This window comes from Mauremys mutica, chromosome 4, assembly GCF_020497125.1.
Source record: "Mauremys mutica isolate MM-2020 ecotype Southern chromosome 4, ASM2049712v1, whole genome shotgun sequence".
Taxonomy (NCBI): domain Eukaryota; kingdom Metazoa; phylum Chordata; order Testudines; family Geoemydidae; genus Mauremys; species Mauremys mutica.
This window is the reverse complement of record NC_059075.1, coordinates 35,338,631-35,361,348: the sequence shown is the minus strand read 5'-3', so window position 1 is coordinate 35,361,348 and position 22,718 is coordinate 35,338,631. Positions and strand designations below refer to the sequence as shown.

Genomic DNA, 22,718 nt, shown 5'->3' with positions numbered 1-22,718 from the left:
TTCTTTGGTGTTAGTCAAAATAGCAGCATTACACATGAACATCTCATGTGAAAAATTGTGCCTTGTGAATTTAAAATTCACTTTCTATGGATACATGCACAAGTCACTCTAAAATTAGCTTTCCTCATAGCAGCATAACTCTATCACTCAAATGTTCACGGAAAGGGATTCTAAAAAGGAGATTAGCCCAGCCAAAGGAATTCATTAAAACACAGAGTGATTATTCACTGAAAATATTTTCAGTATGCACCTACATCTAGAAAAAAAACCCCTATTTGATTCCTCCCTACTATAATCCTTCGGTAAAGGATTTGAGTAAAATGGATTGTTTTTAAAAAATGTTTAAAATATTTGCATTGAATATGAAAACAGAGTTTTTTTCTCTTGGATACAAGGTGGTTTTCTGCTTCAATGGCAAATAGGAGGGCAACATCTCCCCAGAGGCTTGTAAGCCTTGAAGATAATTGCTGCAAGGGTGTGTTAGTTTTAGCTTGTGTTTGGATAGAGCATGTGGCAGTATCTCTCAGGAAGCATAGAATTAGGAAATACAGTTCATTTTGATTCAGCAAGCAAGGAAAGGATTTTTATAATAATACTGTACAGTAAACAAACCCAATTGCACCGGATAGGGCTGATTCAAGTTCTTTGGAGCCAGGAAATGTATTACTCTGTTGAACGCTCGCAATGATTTACTTTTTGTCCTTTGTTATTTTACTATTACCCTCTGAGCTGAATGCAGATACAAATGAGTCCAGATAAAACAGAAATGGAACTTCTGGCCCAAATTTGTACCAAATCCAAACTGAAGTGTGTGTGCGTGTGTGTGTGTGTGTGTGTGTGTGTGAGAGAGAGAGAGAGAGAGAATTAATATATTCAGGAAACTTTTTGCCTTGTATTTTTCATTTCTGTGTAGTTTCTGTACTCATAGCTTTAAGGTCAGAAGGGACCATCATGATTATCTAGTCTGACCTCCTGCACATCACAGGCCACAGAAAGCTCTCCCTCCCACTCAGTAATAGACCCTAAACCTCTGACTGAGTTACTGAAGTCCTCACATTTTGATTTAAAGTCTTCAAGATACAGAGACTCCACCATTTAGTTCAAACCTGCACATGACCCAGGCCCCACACCTGCAGATGAAGGCAAAACCCACCCAGAGACTCTGCCAATCTGATCTGTGGGGAAATTCCCTCCCAACCCCAAACATGGCAATCAGTTAAACCCTAAGCATGTGTTGAGATCCACCAGTGAAACACCTTGGAAAGAATTCTCTGTAGTAACTAAGAGCCCTCCCCATTTAGTGTCCCATCTCCAGCCATTGGAGATATTTGCTAATAATTGTCGCAGATGACCCATACGCCAGTGCAGGCAATCTCAATCTCTCCCCCATAAATTTATCAAGCTTGGCCTTGAAACAAGTTAGGTTTTTTATCCCACTACTCCCCTTGACAGACTGTTCCAAAATTTCACTTTCCTGATGGTTAGAAAGCTTTGACTAATTTCATACCTAAACTTACTGATGGCCAGTTTATACCCATTTGTTCCTGTGCCAACATTGGCTCTTCACTTAAATAACTCCTGCCCCTCCCTGGTGTTTAAAATAGTTTATCCCTCTGATGTATTTATAGAGAGCAATCATACCTCCCCTCAGCCTATGTTTTGTTAGGCTAACCCAGCCAAGCTCCCTAAGTCTCCTCTATAAGGTAGATGATCTATTCCTCCGAACAGCCTAGTAGCCCTTCTCTGCACCTGTTCCAGTTTGAATTCATCTTTTTTAAACATGGAGACCAGAACTGCACACAGTATTCCAGATAAGGTCACACTCCAGGCTGTGTCATCTGAGACACACAGCACAAAAGGAGTAGCCCAGAGGGAGGAGAAGGGTAAAAGTGGTTTTATACCACTAGCGTTGCACAGATTCCAGGCTGCTGTTGGGGACAAAACAGTCCCTGGTGTAATCTACAGCAGCATGGATGGCAGTTCAAACTTACAGCTGCCTTTCCCAGGCTGCCTATGGATTGCACTGCAGCCAAGAATCTCCACTCCCTTCCACCTCCAGTGTGCACACTCCCTCCTATGGCCACAATTTATCATGCAAGGGGAGGGTCAGCACAGGATTGCTTATAGTAGCCCTATGCTGTTCCTATGCTGGGGAAATTCTGCCTTCGCCCCCTATGGCTTGTTTAAAACCTCTATATGCCACTGGAGGGAGATACAGGGACTGGGCAGAGACCAGAATTGGGCAGGGTTGGAAGTAGAAGTGGTAAAATACCATGGACCTGAGTCTGATCTATTGGTTTTACACCAGGATACTTCCATTGGCTACAGTGGAATTGTTCCTAATTTACACAAGTGTATGATCAGAATCAAGTCCTGTGACTGACTGTAAGCTACTCAATTTGGATGTAGAACTGGATCCAGATCCAAACTTTCCACAACTTGGGGTGCCCAGTGGTAGGGACTATACCTCTTTTCTGGTCCAGCCACAAGAAGGAAATGTAAGAAATCTCTCACTAAAACTTCTTCTCATGAGATTACCATTCCCATTGGAATGACCCAAAAGGCCCACAGGAGCAACCAGAACTTGTGAACTTTTTATTAATGATTAATATAATGCCACAGGATGCTGGGTGTTTTACAGACAGGCAGGAAGACGTATTATATTCACAGCAGATACTATTCTGAAGCCAGGGGGATCTCTTTAACCTCACCACCTCCCATTTTCTCCTACACTGTACAAATATCTCCCTACTTGACCTGATCAGGTTTTATGTTGTGGTGTCTACCCAGCTTTTTTAAGTGCTTGGAGATCCATGGATGTCTAGTGCTATATAATCACAAAATATTAATTATTATTATGATGTCCTAAAATAATCACCATACTGGAAAATCACATAGGGCAGAACTTTTGCAACCAGTCCATTTGCCTGGAATGCTTTGGAACATGCAATCTGGAATTGACTCTTGAGCAGAAGGCCAACATAAGCCCTATGCACCACTTAACTCCCACATAAAAGCCACTAAGAGAGTGTAAATGATGTACAGCCTCCGTTGTGCAGCACTAGCTGCAGAGCTGTCCCACGGGGTGCTTCCTGCAGCACTGTGCTGCTGTAAGGTGCCATTTGTGGGACCAATGGCAATTCTGATCTCACTAATGTAACCAAACACAGTTTCCTAGGTTGGGGAGAGAAGTTGAAAAACAAAGCCAAATTGCTTTCTGCGCTTCCTTCTGTCTCTGACTGGCTTGAGTCAGTGAGAAGACTGTGAGTTGAGATGAGCCAAACAGGGCTTTTTAGCAAGCAGTTTCAGAATTGTTATTGGGCGAACAGAAGGATAGTTTAAAAGTCTAGAATTGAATAGCAAGGGCTAAGTTTGCTGTTAGATGCCTATGTGTAAACATGCATAGACAGCAGAGACCTTTCTATCACTGAATGCAGCCGACAGCCTTACAGAATATGTATACACCTCTACCACGATATAACGCTATCCTCAGGAGCCAAAAAATCTTACCGTGTTAGAGGTGAAACCGCATGATATCGAACTTACTTTGATCCGACGGAGCGCGCAGCCCTCCCTCTCCCCCACCCCCCGGAGCGCTGCTTCACCGTGTTATATCCGAATTTGTGTTATATTGGGTCGCGTTATATCGGGGTAGAGGTGTACTCTACCATTGCGATGTGGGGGGGGGGATTGCAGCTGTGCAGACATACCTGCACTAGCTTTAATCTAGCTAGCTTGGGTACCAATAGCACTGAAGCTACCGCAGCTGTACACAGCTGCCCAGAACCCTGGATATGTACTCAGGCAGCTAGCCCATGCTGAAAACTATACTGCCACAGCTTCAGTGCTAATGGTACCTGAGCAAGCTAAATTAGAGCTAGCTTGGGGATGTCTACATGTGCTGCAATCACACCTTCAATGACAGCGTAGACATACCCACAAGGTTAGATATTTACCTGTTGCTCTTACTATAGCTTCTCTCCTCTAGCATGGCCTGAACCTCATCTTACTGTACTATTTACAAAATTATAAACTAGATTTGGCAAAGCAATGGAGAATGTACTGTAGAGAATAAACTTGTACTGGCCTTCTTGTACTTTCTTCTTCTTCAGCTTTATTATGTGTACTGCTATTATTTGTACTTGTAGCTGAGATCAGGGCCTCATTGTGCTAAGCACTGTACATACACAGAGAAAGAGAGACAGTTCCTGACCAAAGACCTTACCAGTAAAATAGACAAGACAGAGCAAAAGTTGGGGGAAATGAAGGTAATTTGACCAATGGAGAACTGAGACACAGTGAGATTAAAGACCAGATTTGTGAAGGTATTAGGCAGCTAACATCCATGCAAATCAATGGCAGTTAGGAGATCTTGGTTCAGTTCCTAGTCCTGCCAGAGATTTTCTTTGTGACGTTGGGCAAATCAAACAGGGCCAGATTTGTAAAGATCCTTATCTGAGTACCCAGCAAGTGCTTTAAGCACAAGACCTTCCTTTACCTCTGTTTTATTTGATTCTATCATTCCTTGAATCTACATATTTGCGGGGGGTGGGAGGGGGAAGGGGAAGGGGACAACATGGCTCTGACGACGAATCCTGAAAAGAGGAGGTAGGACACACTCATTGTCAAAAATGGGTATCAACATATAGAGTAAATTTAGTGCCTCTCAGCATTTTGGGACTTGGCTGGAATGAGAAAATTCTGGGACAGATGAAAAAACAGGGTGAAAAAATTACTATGCCAACAAAATTAACTGTATAATTAAAAAAAAACACCTAAAAAGTTAACAGTACAGCTACAAGAATCCTCTTGAAAATGGTGACTATTCATCCAAATTTCTAAAGTGAATCACTTCAACTGTCTCTTTGGTGTTTCTTTACTACAAATATTCTAGAGAATGTCATCGCTGGTAGGAGAGTCCACAGAAACAGTAGGATTTATGAGAACGCCACCAAATGTGTGTGGCACTAGTGAGGCTGTAAAATGGGCTTGGAAATGAGGTTTGTTATTTATGATTTGTGTTGTGATAGCACCTAGGAGCCCCAGTTGTGAAGCAGGACTCCATTGCACTTGGCATTGGAACAGTGGAAGAATTGCACTTTTCACCATGTGGGTGTGAAGAATTTTTGTAGAGTTACTAAGAAAACATTACAAAACCAAACCATTTCTAGCCACAGTTGGTGCAGAGCTACTGGACAGCTCATGAATAATTCAGTTACTCAGACGCTAGCAGGGGTTGCAAAGACTTTGAACATTCTTCATCCATCTTTTTAATACCTTTCCCCTTTTCTGCTAACAGATTATCTAATTATAATGATTTAAAAAAAACCCTCAATTTCTTTCTTTCAATAGAATCGCATTTGCCTGTTCCAGAGACCGAGTAATGTACAGTAAGATTCAGGCTTTACCTGGGGAACACCTTCTCTTCAGTGGGCCCATACATGTTTAGAGCATCAGTAATGGGCTCCTCTCAGCTAGGGTGCAGGAAATATTATTTTTTCTTAATAACACCGCAGCAGTGCTTCTGGAGTGGTGCTGAAAGCTGGGAAGGCGCTGTGTGCCAAGTAATATGGAAGGGGGAAATGGTGGGCTCCATTTGACTGGGATGGCATTATATATGTGTAGCTGTGGTGCTTACAGCTTTCTTCATATCAACGTCTCCTAGTCCAGTGTTTCTCAGCCTTTCAGATACCAGGGACTGGCTTGCTGCCTTCCTAAACTGTGTCAGGGAGAATTCAGGTACCGGCGGTGGAGAAACACTGTCCTACAGGTTGGAGGGTGGTTGGAGTATACTCTTTGCCCCGTGTCATAAGGAAGATAAGAAAGAGGCAGCCACACTCATTTTCCAGAGAACCTAAGTGAATGATACCCCCACCTATGCTAATGTGACACAGTGCAGAATCTCATCAATGATGTAGCACACCATGCAACACATTTAAAATATGTCAAGATGTTGCCTCCACAGAAGCAATGTTTAGTCGCTTAGGTCACTAAAAGCAGCTTTTTCAAATTATCCACAGATTTTTTTGCCAGGCTGCCCACATATCTCTAGATAAAAGCAAACTGTTTGCTTCACTGTGTAGAATAATTTATAGGTAGAGACCAATTTGCTTGCAAAGAAACAGCAGGTTGCCTTCCTTTTTCTCAGTACAAAATTCATTATGCTAAATGCAGTACAGAGTGTCTGTGTTCAGAGAGAGGGATTCTTTTAATTAATTTGGTGTTATTAGTTTTACCAAACAGACATGCCAAGTTTTTGTCATAGAAAGATCTAAGCTCTCTGGAGAAGGATCAAGAAAACAAACAAAAGGACTCATTTTTACTCTCTTGCCATGCAAATAGAGCTGGCCAGAAGATGACAACTACATTTTACAACAACTTTTGAATTTCTAAATTGTTGTTGCTCCACAAAACCTTTTGAAAGTTTCCATGAAATGGAATTGTGTCAAAATGCCTGTTTTTAAATTAAAAAAAGGACAGGATTTTTTGTTTCTCTCTCTTTCTGGTCAGAAGTGACCAGAGAGCCCAGGATCTGAGAAAACATCCCACTCAAAACTTCGATAAAGTAGATATGTCTTTGTGAAACATTTCAGTTAGATGAAACAGCATATTTCAATGAACATACATTACACTGAAAACATTCAACCAGTTCTACGTCACTTCATTTTTTCTCCAACTCCCACTTCCACACACTCTCATTCCAGAGATCCATCATCACACCCCCTTGATTGTCTAATTTTCAGTTTCAACTGAGTGAAAACTACCAGGCAAGAAGCTAAGGTGAGACCTATCAAACCCATTTAATCTATGATGGAATCCAGAATCAGATCTTCTGAGGTGAAAAATTTGTGTAATAAATCACCAACTTAATCTCCTCAACACACACACATTTATAAAGTTTCAATCTGTATGGGGTTAAAGTGATGAAGAGTCTGACAAACTTGGCCTTGGGGAAAGGCTAATAGAGACACCAACTGGTCTGTTGAGGAGCATTATCCTATGAGATGTGGATCTCCATTTAATATCAGTCTTGGAGGTGATCATCTGTTCCTCTCTGCATGCTGGACTGAAAATAGCATGGAAGTGACCATCTGGCATGAGACTGGCAAAGGGAGCAGCACTCAGCAGTTTTATACTGAAAATACAGATATTTCCTTATACAAGGGTGCTTGGGCCATCACAGACTTGGGGCTCCCACTGAATACCAGGCAGAAGCTCCAGCTTGTGCAAAACATGGCAGCCTATTTGGTCTGCCTGTGCTTGGTATGCTACATTGGCTTCCTATGTGCTTATTTTAATTTGAAAAGTTACATACATGATCTGTGTCCTCACTAGATCTCTCTCTGCTCTGACAATTGAGATCAGCTGAGATAGCTCCTGTTGACAGACCCTAGATTTGAACTCTGGAGACTACAGGCAGGAACTTCTTGGTACAGTATTTTCAGATTTAAAACTCACTCCCTTTCTGGCTCTTCTAGGGCCTCAGGCTGTTGATCTTTAAAGCATGGTGTAAGGTTTGTTTGTATATCCAGGCATTTATTTGAGAGTGGGTAAGATCTGAAGGAGATTTAAAAGATAAATTGGGATGGACAATAGGTCAATGTCCATTAATGCTGCTTATGGTAGGCCATATGTTGTGTCTTCGATATTTAATGATATCTTTTACAATGTAAAGGTGTCCAGAGGCTGGTGCAGTGGACTCCTATTTCTGAAATTCAAAGAGAGTGTGTGTGTGTGTGTGTGTGTGTGTGTGTTTGAGAGAGATAGTCAATGGAAAGTGTGGCACTGCATAGTGTCTACAGGATTTGTGTCAGCTTTGAACTTCCTGTTTTATCTTAACCCTTTATAGCACAATTCCTACTCCTGCTTCACCCTGCTCCGTGAGGTGTAATGACCAGTGGAACCACATAGCTATGGATTCACTGGTCCTCTCCATTGGCTTGCCATCATTTTCTACCACTTGGGGAAAAGTGGAAATCCTGATGTATCTGGGCTCCATCAGGAATGCAAACCACTTGCATATGGCCCCCAAATCCAGCATCTTCCGACTCTCTCCGTCCCCTCCCCACACACACAGCCCCAAACACACAGAGAGACAGACACACAAACTACACAGTGGAAATATATATATATATATATATATATAATGTAGAAAATGCCCTCATTGACATGGAGGATGGGATAGCATAAATAAATAAAAGCAAAATATATTTAATATATAACAACAGTAGAAAGATTAATTTTTATTGTTAAATGGGTTGTCTATAGAGCTGGTCAGAAAATGGATTTTCTGTCTCATGAACATTTTTGAGATTTCAAACAAAAAATACTCCCCCAATCAAAACTTTTTGCTAAATAGAAATACAAAAAATGTTTTGGGTCAACCAAAATGTTTCATTTCAATAAATCACCTCCCCTCCCACAATTCTTCAATTTCAATCTTTATTTAAAAAAAAATACAAAATTAAATACATTTCGAAATAAAGTTACTTCAAAATGAAAAATAAAAACAAGATATTTTGACATTTCAGGATCTTTTTTTCTGTCCCCCTCCCCCCAAAAAAGCTAATGTTCATTGAAATCAACACCATTTCATAAAGAAAGGTTTTATTGAAAAAGCTTTTTCCAATGGAAAACTGTTTCAACAATTTTTTTTTCTGAGTAGCTCTAATAGTCCATGAGAGCAATTTTGCAAAACTAACATTCCAAGACATTTTTGCTACCAATCAGAAAGTAGGTGGTGGGAGGGGAGAAACAAGGGGGGGGAGTAAAATATTCATAGATGTAGGTAAGCACAGCCATACTGGGTCAGACCAAAGGTCCATCTAGCCAAGTATCCTGTCTTCTGACAGTGGCCAATTCCAGGTGCCCCAGGGAGAATGAATGGAATAGGTAATCAAGTGATCCACCACCTGTTGCCCATTCCCTGCTTCTGGCAAACAGAGGCTAGGGGCACCATCCCTGCCCATCCTGGCTAATAGCCATTGATGGACCTATCCTCCATTAATTTATCTAGTTCTTCTTCGAACTCAGTTATTGTCTTGGCCTTCACAACATCCTCTGGCAAGGAGTTACACAGGTTGACTGTGCATTGTGTGAAGAAATATTTACTTTTGTTTGTTTTAAACCTGCTGCCTATTAATTTCATTTAGTGACCCCTAGTTCTTGTGTTATGAGAAGGAGTAAATAACACTTCCTTATTTACTTTCTCCACAGCAGTCATGATTTTATAGACCTCTATCGTATCCCCTCTTAGTCGTCTCTTTTATAAGCTGCAAACTCCCAGTCTTATTAATCTCTCCTCATATAGAAGCCATTTCATATCCCTAATCATTTTTGTTGCCCCTTTCTGAACCTTTTCCAATTCCAGTATAACTTTTTGAGATGGGGTGGCCACATCTGCATGCAGTATTCAAGATGTGGGCGTATATATAGAGGCAACATGATATTTTCTGTCTTATTATCTATCCCTTTCTTAGTGATTCCTCTCCTCCTTACTAGGACATAGAGAATCTCCATTAATAGATCCTCACCTAAGGGATGTCTCTGTCCGCTCCTCCACACCTGTTGGCTTCCCCCCCCACCCGCCCCCAACCCTTAGTTTGAAAACTGGTCTACAACCTTTTTTAATTTTAAGAGCCAGCAAACTGCTTCCATTTGGTTTAGGTGGAGCCCATCCCTGCTGTACAGGATCCCCGTTTTCCAAAGTGTTTTGGGATGTGTTTTGTTTTATTTTGTTTTGGTGGAGAAAAAAAAAGTTTGCTGCTGTAATAGGTCCCCCTAGTGGCAGCTACAAAGATAGCTTATGTGGGTTGCTGTCAGTTTGCAACTTCAGAGAATCTGAACATGGCCTGAATTTCAAAAGATAAAACTTTTGTCAATGATAGCATCATGATTTGTTTTGTTTTTAATGAAGGGATTTCCTAAAGCTTATGTCTTTATAAGAAATTGCTCTTTTAAAAAAAATAATTTGTATGGCTATAGTTTGATGGAGATAAAAGGAGTACAAAGATGCTATGTCTGAAGTCTCCTTAAATATGTTTTATCATTAGCACCATTTCTTAAGTTGTCTCCAAGAATATGCTGACATGTCCACACCAATGCCAGCCCAAATCCATTTAAATTTCCTCCAGCAAGGTGCTGTATCAGTGTTTATGAGAAAAATTGTCAGTGCTGGTTGGCAAGCAAAAGCAGAAATGTCCTTATCAATTAAACAGGTGTGAAAAGAGGGAGATTACATCTGATGAGTCATTTTGCTGTGGGACTGTTACCTTGCTTGCAGAAAATATGCCTCCATGGACTTCACTACAGCAGCTGCAAGGGGATACCTTATGTTTTCCTTTCCCCAGCAGATAGTCATCTAGAAAGGGATATCTCCTCTAGGATAAGGGGAGATCAAGGATGGAACATCTTTCCACTCCTACCTTTTTCCTCCTCTCCCATACAGTTAGAGAGAGAGAGCGAGAGAGAGAGAGAGAGAGAGACTATCCATGGGTACATGTGATAAGGCTTATTAAAAAGGCACATTGGTTCTTTGATAATGTTTCCATTTATATTCTGATCAACTCCTTTGATGCATAGATCTTATGCCATGAATTTTCCAATTCCAGTTTCAAAACCAAATAACTCATATGAAAGACATAAAATAAATCATCATCTTAGTCTCTTAATCAGTTTAGGAGAACATAATGTCCATTCATTTGTAGGTGTTCACTGAGAATGAGCATATACAGGATTTATATAGACAGAGGGCTGTAGCATGTATTATTCCATAATTATCTTTTGTTATCAGATGACATAAAAACAGGTCCAAGTGGCTGTAACACAGACTATTCTAGGCTCCAAAGGAATGTAATTAGATATTTTTCTTCTTGCTGTTATTCAGTTTTGTACATAATAGTCTTGTACTTACTGTACATAATAAAGGTGTGAGGTGAGATCATGACTTGATTATGACCTTATTCTACTCTAGGACACAATAGATGTATTCAGAACAGATTTATGCTGAATAGGATTGATTCACTTGTAATAGTTCTAAACGAAGGTGGATTTCTCATTTAACTTTTTGGTTGCTGCTTGCACTGTCACTTATAATGTGCAAGGTATAGACACAGTCAGGACAGCTTTAGGAAAATGTAAGCATCTCCAGGCAAACTGATGCTGGGTGATTGGAATATTGGACAAGGAGTCAGGATTTTCTGTACCACTGAAATAGTACTTAGTAGTACTAGTAGTAGTTATAGTATTGTGATGGCACCTAGGAGCCCTAGTCATGGACCAGGACCCTATTGCTCTAGGCACAGTACAAATGCAGAACAAAGAGACAGTCCTTGCCCCAAAGAGCTTACAGGCTAAGTATAGGAGGTGGATGCACATAGATGGGAGAGCGCAAGGAAACAATAAGATAATATTGGGCAGGATGACAGGCTGTGATCTCTGCACACAAGGTGCCTAACTGTTGCCAAGTTTTTTTGTAGCCATCCTGTCTGGATTTGAAGGAGGACAATAAGGTAGCTCTGAAGATGTTTAAAGGGGGATCCTTCCAAGAAGTGAATGGCGGCTTTGCCATTGACTTCAGTGGTTGCAGGATCAGGCTCTTAAGCTGCAATTTTCAAACATAGGTGCATAAAGTGTGTGTATGTGTGTTCTTATTTATTCTGAAACAGTTCATTCATCCCTATTATTTGACCCTTTGTATCTTCTCAGTGTTTATTAATTCTGGCTAAGAGGGGTGAAAACATTTTCTATTGCACTAGGGTGTGAAATGTGCTGGGGCCTTTCCAGAGTGGAAGACACAGTCCCTGCTGTGAAAGATAAAGGCTGTGGAGGTGAGGGAAAGGATACAACAGTGATTAGGGTGATGACAGGCACATGTATTTATTTCGTTATTGATGGTTCTATTTTAATTAAACACACTAGATCCCCTCTCCCTACCCTCCCCCACAGTTCTCTCCAGCAGCAAATCTCAACTTCAGATCCAGTGTCTGAGTTTTGCCAACCAAAGGCATTTGTAATTCATGAATCATTTGCCCCCAAATAATGAAGTTGGCTAAAATAAAGTGCTGATCTTTGGCCATGCAGAGTGCCTCGATTTTCCTCCCTCCAACATTTGACCTCCACAAATGATCAGTTTATTAGCAAATGGTAAGCTAGGTTCTTGTACACATCATGAAAGAAGGTCCTTGGGGTGGGGGCTGGGAGGATCTGAATGAGGAGACAATGGTTGCCTTCCTGACCATAGCACAGAAATGGGAGAACATGTGAGTATTCGTTAGTATTTTACCTGCCTTCAGTTTTGAAAATTAACCACAGATCAAGTGCTTCAGTTCTTCCAATTCCTTGGAGTTTGCTTAGGCATGGATTGAACTGTGACTGTATTCCCTGCAGTGTTATTTTGTTTAACCAAGCAGATTGCCTATTATTTAACCTGTAAGCCTCATCTTACATTTTCAGCAATTTGGGGTAGAGACCTATAGTACAGCTCCTAACATAAAGGAGTTTCCATTTGGATCGGGGTCTCTGAGTTCTACTGTAAAATATATATCTAACACTACTAATACCAATTGCAGCATGATACTGAGAAAAAATATTTCCCTTTCATTTGCACCTTTGCTCCTATTCCTTTCCTCTGTCACACCACTGTCAACACTGAAGTCATAAATGTCTGATTAGATTTGTCCTTGTGCTGGTGCTTAATACAATCAGCGGAGGTTACTGACTGCGTGACAATGCCTATTTTCTGTACTATGAGTTTTATAGTCTCAGTTTATTAACCACCACTGGCTGGAGTTTAGGGTCCTGAAATTAATAAAACAGAGTCACTTCCACAGCAGTTGAAAGGGGAGAAAACATGTTGCAGGAAACTTTTAAAAGATTTATGAAGGCAAAACCCATGTAACCGCAAGAGATAAACCCCAAAGCACCAGCTTTTTATGAGTGTAGCCAATGCTCAGCTGGTATTCCTAAGTAACTGGTCAATCGAAGATCTTCTAAGTGTATTACCTAATGAGCAGCATTGAGTATGTTGTGTTTCTTTACTAGGTAGGAACTATAATCTCTTTCTTCATGTGCTTCCTCTGTGAGAGTGGAAGTCATCCCATTGCTTGGGGCCAATGCAAGGCCTATATAAATTACACTTACCTTCAGTGTGACTTCTTGTGAAAGCAGAAGCTGTGATTGCCTGGCAATCCCTCTCCAGCAGGGGCGGTTCCAGGCGGCTTGGGGAGGCATGGGGCGGCATGGAGGGTCCACTGATCCTGTGGCTTCAGTGGAGCATCTGCAGGCACGCCTGTGGGAGGTCCACTGGAGATGTGGGACCGGCGACCGGCAGAGCGCCCCCCCGCTGCATGCCGCCATGCTTGGGGCGGTGAAATGGCTAGAGCTGCCCCTGCTCTCCAGGTGGGCTCTCCAACACATGCCAGGGCTGAATTAAGCCCAATATCTTTAGCAACTGGAGGAACAACCACAGTACCATGTGGTCTCTCCTTTAGACTCTGCTGACACACAGAGGCTACTTCCAATCACAGAATAGGAGTGCAGGAGCCACTGTCACTCTGTGTGCTCCCAAGCATCTTGAAAAAGGCTCTGTGAACCCTTCATCATTTTATACAGAAATTGTCCTGACTGATCAGGACAGCATGATCTAGATTGGAGCCTGGCCATATTAAAGGAGGATAAACTGTCACCCTCAGACTCACGTTAAAATGTAATCCTGTTAGAGTTTCTCCACAGCATCACATCATTTACATAATTGAAAAGAAACCGCTCTTGACTGAAATAGGCCTACAAGAGAGCAAAGCCTTGAGCAGCAGGTTAACTAATCTTTCTCTTTCTATAGGAGCATGGTGTACAGTAGAGGCATGCGGTAAATTTATCATTTGGATGCATAATAATAAGCTAGGAGACTATTCTGGTGCTTGCTTTTTAGCTCTGGCTGTTTTAGCCTAGGGGCTGCTACCTGATGAGCCTTCTAAATAACCACAATAATCTTCAAGTACAAAGTTTCCTGTTGTAAGGTTATAATATCTCGGCTCCAAAACACAGTTACTAAACTCCCAAACCGTAGTGTCCCCAAGGGCAGCTTTTGGGACACACTGTATGGCAGTAGTACAGGAACAGGTATAAGCTTTAAGATGCTGTTTGCTCCTGAACTAAATTTCTTGCACTACATTTAGAGATGGATGCCACTATGCTATTTGAAAAGAGACAACAGTTTTTTATCCTTATCTAGCTAGGTGTTCCTGTGCCCCTCAATACCATACCTAGTGCCTATTGTAATTACTCATACTTTTTTTTGAAGAGACATTCTTTCAACAGTTGTATTTTGGGCCAAATCCTGAAAAGAACTGAGCACCTGCAATTTCAGCTGAGGTCAATGGATGATCAGCACCACCGGATTTGGCTCATGAATTTCAGATTGCATTAAGCAAGGTGTGGTAGGGTAATGCAATGATTTTAGACATCTGTACTGAGGCTTAAGTATTAGGGACACTGTAGCTATAACAAGGCAACACTACCTCATGTATAAGCTCCTTCGTTTTCAATTTAAACCAATTTTTACTGAAAAATTACTGGGTTTCTCAGTTTTTTCACCCTACTTTTGTATAATTCAAATATAGAAAAATTACATGTTTTATTTGGAAAATACAATACATTGCATGAGATATATGTATTACGATAATACATCAGTCTGTGTGTATATGCAAAGCTCCCTGTTGAAGCAAGGCTGTGTGTTAGTCTAGAAGATACACACAATAAACAAACAAACAGGCATGTACACAAGCTTTGACGGGCATGAGCATCTGAATGTACTGATGAATCTTACTCCCATCACACACACATTTCAAGCTGTTAGCAGATAACGGTTTAAAGATCTGACACACTAAAATGGGAAGAAACCAAAAGTCTGTATCAGAATATGTTTCAGAACTGAAGTATTTGAAAGTTTTAAAAAGACAAAAACAGGAGAAAAGGCTGAAGTTCAGTGAATGTGCTGCTAATGATATGGCCCAATTATTAAATGTAAACATTTATAGGCTAATAGTTCTAAGTCTACAACAGTAAACTGTTTATTCAAATGAAAAGTTTTATTCGCGTATTAGAGATGTATTGTTTTCTTAAACTCAGAGATGGCCTTGTGTTTTGAGTTCTTTTTTTGTTCTGCGGCAAATCACATTGATCAATGGAATTCAAAGCATTAATCTACTAAATACTTTTTCCCATCTTTCTGTCCACCAAAATAAACCCTATATTTACCCAGAAAAATTATTAATAGTTCTTTGCACTGATTTGTACCTGTTTTTGTTGTTGTGGTAATAAATACTGATAAATTCCCAGGAAAAATTAAATAAAATAAAAACTGAAAACGAAGGGCCCAACTCATGAAGTATCTTTCATAGCTACTGTATTCCAAATTGCTTTACAGAGTTAAATAATTCAGTTATAAAGTTGAATAATAAATAATATCATAAGGAGAGAGGAATTAAGAGACACAAGCAGGGGGGAAAATGTTCAAAATCTCATGTATTCTAGTGCAAAGGAATTTTCTGCAGAATCCACCCACTGTCATAGACCTATGTAGCAGAATCTAAGCTTCATTTTAAATAAAATAAGTGTTTAACTTTCATGGTTGCAAAGAAAACCCTCCAAATATGAACTGCTACAGTGTTGCATTTCTGAATCTCTGCTGATATCATAAAATAATAACTTTGACAGGTGTAAACTACCTGTTCCTCTCAATGGAATATTAGTTCTTAAGTCTAATGACGTCAGTGTGAGTGCCAGCATTATTAACTATTTCACTGCTGATAGTTTTAGTAAAAATACTCAGATGATCTGCTGATAATCCATTAAAATGAAATTGTAGTTACTTAGAGTGCACTGGGGCAGAGAAGGAAGTACCTGGGACTATGGAGAGATCTGAGCAGAACAGATTAGAAAAGGAGATTAAATGAAAAGAAAAAGCATACAGTGTGATTCATTAATTATCCTCTTCCCATTGATGTCAGTGACATACCTCCTATTGACTCAAAGAGACAGAGTCAATTTCTTTTTTTTTTTCAAAAGGAGAAAATACTTAAGCCTTTTAAAAAATAAAATGTATGAGTTTTAATATGCTAAATAGACCGTGGTAGGACAAGAGTCTGAGACCGTTATATGCAAACATAAGGAACTGATCCAAACCTCACTGAAATCGTGGATTGTATACATTCATTAGGGTCTGTGTGCTCAGGAGTTGGACTTGTGCACGAATGAAAGTCTGATCCAATTTTTACATTAGACTCATTTACTTCATGTGAATATATAGAACAGATCACTGTGGGGAATAAAAAAGGGTTAAAATGAAATGATTTAAATGAAATATCATGAAAACATCACAACAGGTGTGATTAGTACTCACTGCACTAGTTTTCCAAAGACTTTTCTTTACAAACTAGTCCCAATTTTCATATACTCTGTCAATGTAACAAACATTCACAGCATGTAGCTTAAAAGCAGAAACAAACACCTGGTAATTGCACATCTTTAAGCTGTATGCGAAGGCCATTCATGGACTCCTTTGTAAGAATATTTGTGTTCTGTACTCCCCTCTTCCCCCTGGCTGAAAATAGATTAGGAGTTTTCCTTATGGGACAGTAAATGGATAAAACAAATCTGATATCAAATATGATAACAAAGTAGCTAACCCCACAGTTCCATTTGCTAGTGGATCAGCTCACTTTTTTCCCCAATCATTTTATGTCTAATAGAGTGAGAAAATTCATCCATCTGGGGAAAGAATCCCTCCTAATATTGCAAGCAAAGAAATCCAGTTCTTAATGTGTTATTAGTGTAGCCTTCAGGGGACTGAATAATGCACTTTATTAGTGATGCTAACCAGGGCCGGCTCCAGTTTTTTTGCCGCCCCAAGCTGCGAAGAAAAAAAAAAAAGCCTCAGTCGGCGGCACTTCGGCAGCAGCTCTACTGCGCCGCTTCATTCTTCGGGTGAGGGACCTGCTGCTGAATTGCCGCCGAAGACCCGGATGTTCCGCCCCTTTCCATTGGCTGCCCCAAGCACCTGCTTCCTTTGCTGGTGCCTGGAGCCAGCCCTGACACTAACACTTTCAGTCTCAGCTTTTGACAGTGGAGTGGTTAATTTTCATTGAGCTTTCATCACTACAAAGGGGTTTGGATCAAATCTATTATTATAATATTTCTGTAGTAATATTAACCCACTGTTTAATAGCATAGCTATTTCCAAAATGCCACAAGAGTTATATGCTGTGTGAACAGAATATTCTTCCATTGATGTTCTTCTCTATTAAACATATCATGTTATTTAATTTCTTCTCTTGCTTTTCTTTAACAGGTTTCTCAGATCCATCATCAAGTTGAAATGAAGACCTTGGAGGCTGAAGAAAGCTGAGTGCACCACTACCTGGCTTCAGAGAAAGGAACTACTGGTCCAGCCAACCTTTCTCCTGACGACTTTTGGTAGCTTTAAATTGCCGGTTGCCTACCTTGAAACACACAGCTATTGCTTCTTTCAGCACACATGGAGGAAGGCAGCAAACTGTGTAACCCTGGCTAATCAGACTGTGGCTTTCCTATGAAGAGCAGAAGGCAGGCCAATCATTAAAGGATTATTTCACAGTTAGCCTCCAGGACTTTACCTCTGACCTGATCATTGGACACAAATTCAAGCCAATTCCAACAACCTGAATTTTCACTACCTGTTCTCTATCATTGTTTTAATTTCTCTTTCTTTGGTATTCCATTTCTTTAAGTTAAAAATGGGCCTGTGGACGAGAATGTGGCCCAAAGATTGGGCTGCTTTCCTGAAATCCTGGCTCATAATTTCCTTGGGGCTCTGCATGCAGGTCTCCAAAACTCTGGCCTGTCCAAATGTGTGCCGCTGTGACCGAAACTTTGTCTACTGTAATGAGCGAAGCTTGACCTCAGTGCCTCTTGGGATACCGGAGGGTGTAACCGTACTCTACCTCCACAATAACCAAATTAATAATGCTGGATTCCCTGCAGAGCTGCACAACGTCCAGTCTGTGCACACGGTCTACCTGTATGGCAACCAATTGGATGAGTTTCCCATGAACCTGCCCAAGAATGTCAGGGTTCTTCACCTGCAGGAAAACAACATTCAAACCATTTCTCGGGCTGCCCTGTCCCAGCTCCTGAAGCTGGAAGAGCTGCACCTAGATGACAACTCCATCTCTACTGTGGGGGTTGAGGATGGAGCATTTCGGGAAGCTGTCAGCCTCAAGCTTCTGTTCTTGTCTAAGAATCACTTGAGCAGTGTACCAGTTGGCCTTCCAGTGGACTTACAAGAATTACGAGTTGATGAAAACCGAATTGCCATAATTTCAGACATGGCCTTCCAGAATCTCACGAGCTTGGAGCGTCTTATTGTGGATGGCAATCTCCTGACCAATAAAGGTATAGCTGAGGGCACCTTCAGCCATCTGACCAAGCTCAAAGAATTCTCAATAGTACGGAATTCACTATCCTACCCTCCCCCTGATCTTCCAGGTACACATCTGCTGAGGCTCTACCTGCAGGACAACCAGATAACCCACATACCACTTTCAGCCTTTTCAAACCTCCACAAGCTGGAGCGGCTTGATATTTCCAACAATCAGCTCCGGATGCTGGTGAAAGGGGTCTTTGATAACCTCCACAACCTGAAGCAGCTCACTGCGCGGAATAATCCCTGGTTATGTGACTGCAGTATTAAATGGGTCACTGAATGGCTCAAATTTATTCCCTCATCCATCAATGTCCGGGGTTTTATGTGCCAGGGACCAGAACAGGTCCGAGGTATGGCTGTCAGGGAGCTCAATATGAATATGTTGTCATGCCCCACCACCACTCCTGGTCTGCCACTTATCACCCCAGCCCCTGCTACCACCTTGCCAACCACACTGGTTCCCACTTCATCAGTTCCAACTCCAAGTGATAAATACAGTCCTCTCCCATCCACCAAATCCACACTCCCCACTGTGCCTGACAGGGAGGGCGGAGAAATGGTGACACCTCCCATTTCTGAAAGGATCCAACTCTCCATCCATTTTGTGAATGACACTTGCATCCAAGTCAACTGGCTGTCCCTTTTTACTGTGATGGCGTACAAACTCACATGGGTTAAAATGGGCCACAGCCTGGTAGGGGGCATTGTTCAGGAACGGATAGTAAGTGGTGAGAAACAACACTTAAGCTTGGTGAATCTCGAACCCAAATCCACTTATCGGATTTGTTTGGTTCCACTGGATGCTTTTAATAATTACCGAGCTGGAGAAGACACTGTCTGTTCGGAAGCCACAACCAAGGCTTCCCACTTAAACAATGGCAGCAACACAGCCTCCAGCCATGAGCAGACGACTTCTCAGAATATGGGCTCCCCATTTTTGCTGGCAGGCTTGATTGGGGGTGCAGTGATATTTGTTCTTGTGGTCTTGCTCAGCATCTTTTGCTGGCACATGCATAAAAAGGGGCGCTACACCTCCCAGAAGTGGAAATACAACCGGGGCCGGCGGAAAGATGACTATTGCGAGGCGGGGACCAAGAAGGACAACTCCATCCTGGAGATGACGGAAACCAGCTTCCAGATTGTCTCCTTAAATAACGATCAGCTCCTTAAAGGAGATTTCAGACTGCAGCCCATTTATACCCCAAATGGGGGAATTAACTACACAGACTGCCACATCCCCAACAACATGCGATACTGCAACAGCAGTGTCTCAGATCTGGAACACTGTCATACGTGATAGTGAGGGGAAAGTGAGATGCATAGAACTACGAGCAAAAACTCTTGAAAAAAAATACACACACACAAAAATTACATTTGATAAATGTTACACAGATGCATTTGTGCATTTGAATACTCTGTAATTTATACGGTGTACTATATAATGGGATTTAAAAAAAAGTGCTATCTTTTCTATTTCAAGTTAATTGCAAATGGTTTTGTAACTCTTTGCTTTTTAAACCTTTAAAAAAATATTGCTGAAGTACTGTACAGGGTTGTACAATAAGAACCCAATGCCATGGCAAAGGATAGAAAGACTCATTCTTCAAACATTAACCACTTTGCTGTCGAAGCTGTCTGAAGGATGTAGGTCCATAGGTAGTCCTGTAGTACGGAACATAAGTGTTCATTTAAACAGGGTTACTAGGGATGGGCAAAGCCAATTCTGATAAAATGAGTACAACCCTCTCACCCAAACTCATAATGAACTTCTTCTGAGGTTCAAACAAGTTAGAGTAACTCTGTTCCCCATTTGTCACTTTCATCTGCCTCTGTATTTCCTGGTTCCACCTAAAAGTAGGAGTTCTGAAGTGCTACCAGAGAGGCTTTTCAGTGGTGCTTTTTTTTTTTGTACTATTCCAGAGAGGCTGGAAACAAAAAAGCATCAGACACTTTCTGCAAGATTCAGAGTTCTCTGTATTCCTATTCATAAGAGCTAGTCAGAAAATGGTCCCAAAATATCAGATACATTTTCATGAGAATTTTCCCCCCATTTTTCATTAAAATTAAGAAATTTTACACATTTTCTAACCAACTTCAATGGGAAATGAGGGTGCTCACCAGCTATCAGGTGGCTCTCATGAGATCAAATGACCTTCTAAGAGAGCAATTTTTGCAGAACTAGCATGTTCAGTTAAGGCCTGGACCTCTGAGATGCTGAGTGCCGTCAACTCCTATTGACATAGGATTTGCCATGCCTTAATGGCAATATACCTATCCAAAGCACTGAAAGCCTCATCCAAAAATCCAACGAGATCCATGGAAAGACTTCCACTGGCTTCTGTGGATTTTGATTAGGCCCTGATTGGTTTAATGGCCTGAATAAAGTTCAGTACAGAGAACTAGGAAGAAGCCACCTGGCAAGTGAGAGAGCTTTTGTTTGTTTGTTTTTGTTTTTTGAAAGGCTCTCAGACCTGCTATGAACTGAATTAACTTCATTGAAATTATCACATCAAAGTCCTATTGTTTTAGGTGAATGGCGATGGGCACTAACTAAACATTTGGTGAGTTGAGGGATTTGCATGGTTACCAGTCCATGCCGCCCCTTTTACTCTCCCTTCTTCAATCCTTAGTCTTTTGGCCACTTTTTCAACAATGATCTGTGCTTTAAAAGTAGTATTTGGGCCTAGATTTTGTTCTCTTCTGCCCTCAACTCTTCAGTTGGAATCAATTCTGCATCCCTGAACTTGACACAGACAGTATGGAACATCATGCTTCTGCTAAAATCATGATGTTGCTCGGAAAGTTACATAAGGTTCCAGCTACTCCTGACTCCTGTGCTTGCCAAAAGCTCTAGTTCTCTTGCCAGCTCAGTGATGGATTTTATTCTTTTTTTTTTTTAAACACACTTTGGCTCACTCTGTCTCCTGAGCCTAGGGAACACACACAAGTTCACAGCAAAGAGGAAGACGAACACACAAATATCAGCAAGCCCCTCATACAAAAAGCTCACAGGGCTTGTTTTCTAAAAATTTTCCAAGGGAGAAGGGAATGCATGCATGCATGCTTGCTACAGAGACCACAGAAAGGTCCAGCAAAAATTGGTATTCTGGTAAAAGTGGCCCATTAATTAAAGATTTAACAAAATCACTCTGAAAAATTTGGAGTTATGATCATTGATGGCTTTTTATGTTGGGAGAGAGAGCTGTGGTCCTTTCCTCTGTGAATTTCACCATGCCCATCCCTGAACCCCAGCAGTCTTTGAGCAATTTCTAAAATGGCATGAAAATAGTTCTCTTCTGCACTGAAGAGATTAATCTGATCTTTAGTTGTAGATGGCAAAGTACAATCATTATCTGAGGAACTACACCCTCCCCGCAGACACCTTTTATAATCCCATTTGGGAATTCCATTCTATATTCTGTATATTTGCTATTTTCTCCGGATATATCCGGTATTTTAGGCAACCTGTGTGGCTACTGTAATAGTAAAGTCACTGAAATTTTGCTGAATAAAAGGCTGCCATATGATCTCAAATTGTGTAATTTTAGGTAGAAAAGTCTATGCAAAGTGTTTTTTCCTAGTATGTGACCTATTTACTCAAGATAACTAAGAGAAGGCTGTACTTTTTGTTTGTTTGTTTAATATGTTTTAGCTGCCAAGACCCCACATGACGAGCAGCAAGACATGTGCATGTGCACACACCTGTGGCATGCGGTATACATGAAAGTTTATTTTAGATTAAGTAAAGTTAGTGAATTCATTCTGGGCATGGATGTAGTATTTAATTTCACTGAAATAGCTAGTTATATGTTTGGTTTGAAAAAGCCATCTCACATATTTAATAATGGTTCCCAATCATAGGTATATATACCAGTACTGGTACTTCATGCTTCAATGTCTGATACTGTAAGTACTTTTCTCTTCCATAATTATAATCAGCTGAACTAGGTCTTAGTATATTGTAGTTACTAGAGCTAGGTGAATTATTCATACCAAATTACTTCTTCAGTGAGTTTAGCCCTTTATTTCCAACTGTGAATTATCTATGCACAGATTGATTGATATGATTGTGCTTGCTATTCAAAATTATTTGATGAATGCTCGTGAATGTGATCCAGACGAGGGGTTCTTCACAAACTGTTCAGTTTGACTACATCTTGGACTATTCATGGTGCGTGACTGGGCCAGCTAAGTCACATGTCATTAATTCTGCTCCCTGACTGATGATGGGAACTTTTATAAACAGCAGGAGGGAAAG

The 22,718-nt window shown here is 40.9% G+C and overlaps 1 protein-coding gene across 3 annotated transcripts in view; it reads left to right on the top strand.

Moving 5' to 3' along the window:
* The window catches only part of FLRT2 (fibronectin leucine rich transmembrane protein 2), a 65,281-nt gene extending 43,061 nt beyond the window's left edge, over positions 1-22,220 (top strand). For all 3 annotated transcript variants that reach the window (XM_045016159.1, XM_045016160.1, XM_045016158.1), the window contains exon 2: positions 17,348-22,220. In XM_045016159.1, coding sequence (XP_044872094.1) covers positions 17,772-19,757 — 1,986 coding nt within the window. In that variant the 5' untranslated portion in view covers positions 17,348-17,771 and the 3' untranslated portion in view covers positions 19,758-22,220. The remainder of the gene's footprint in view (positions 1-17,347) is intronic.
* Positions 22,221-22,718: the final 498 nt, after the last annotated feature.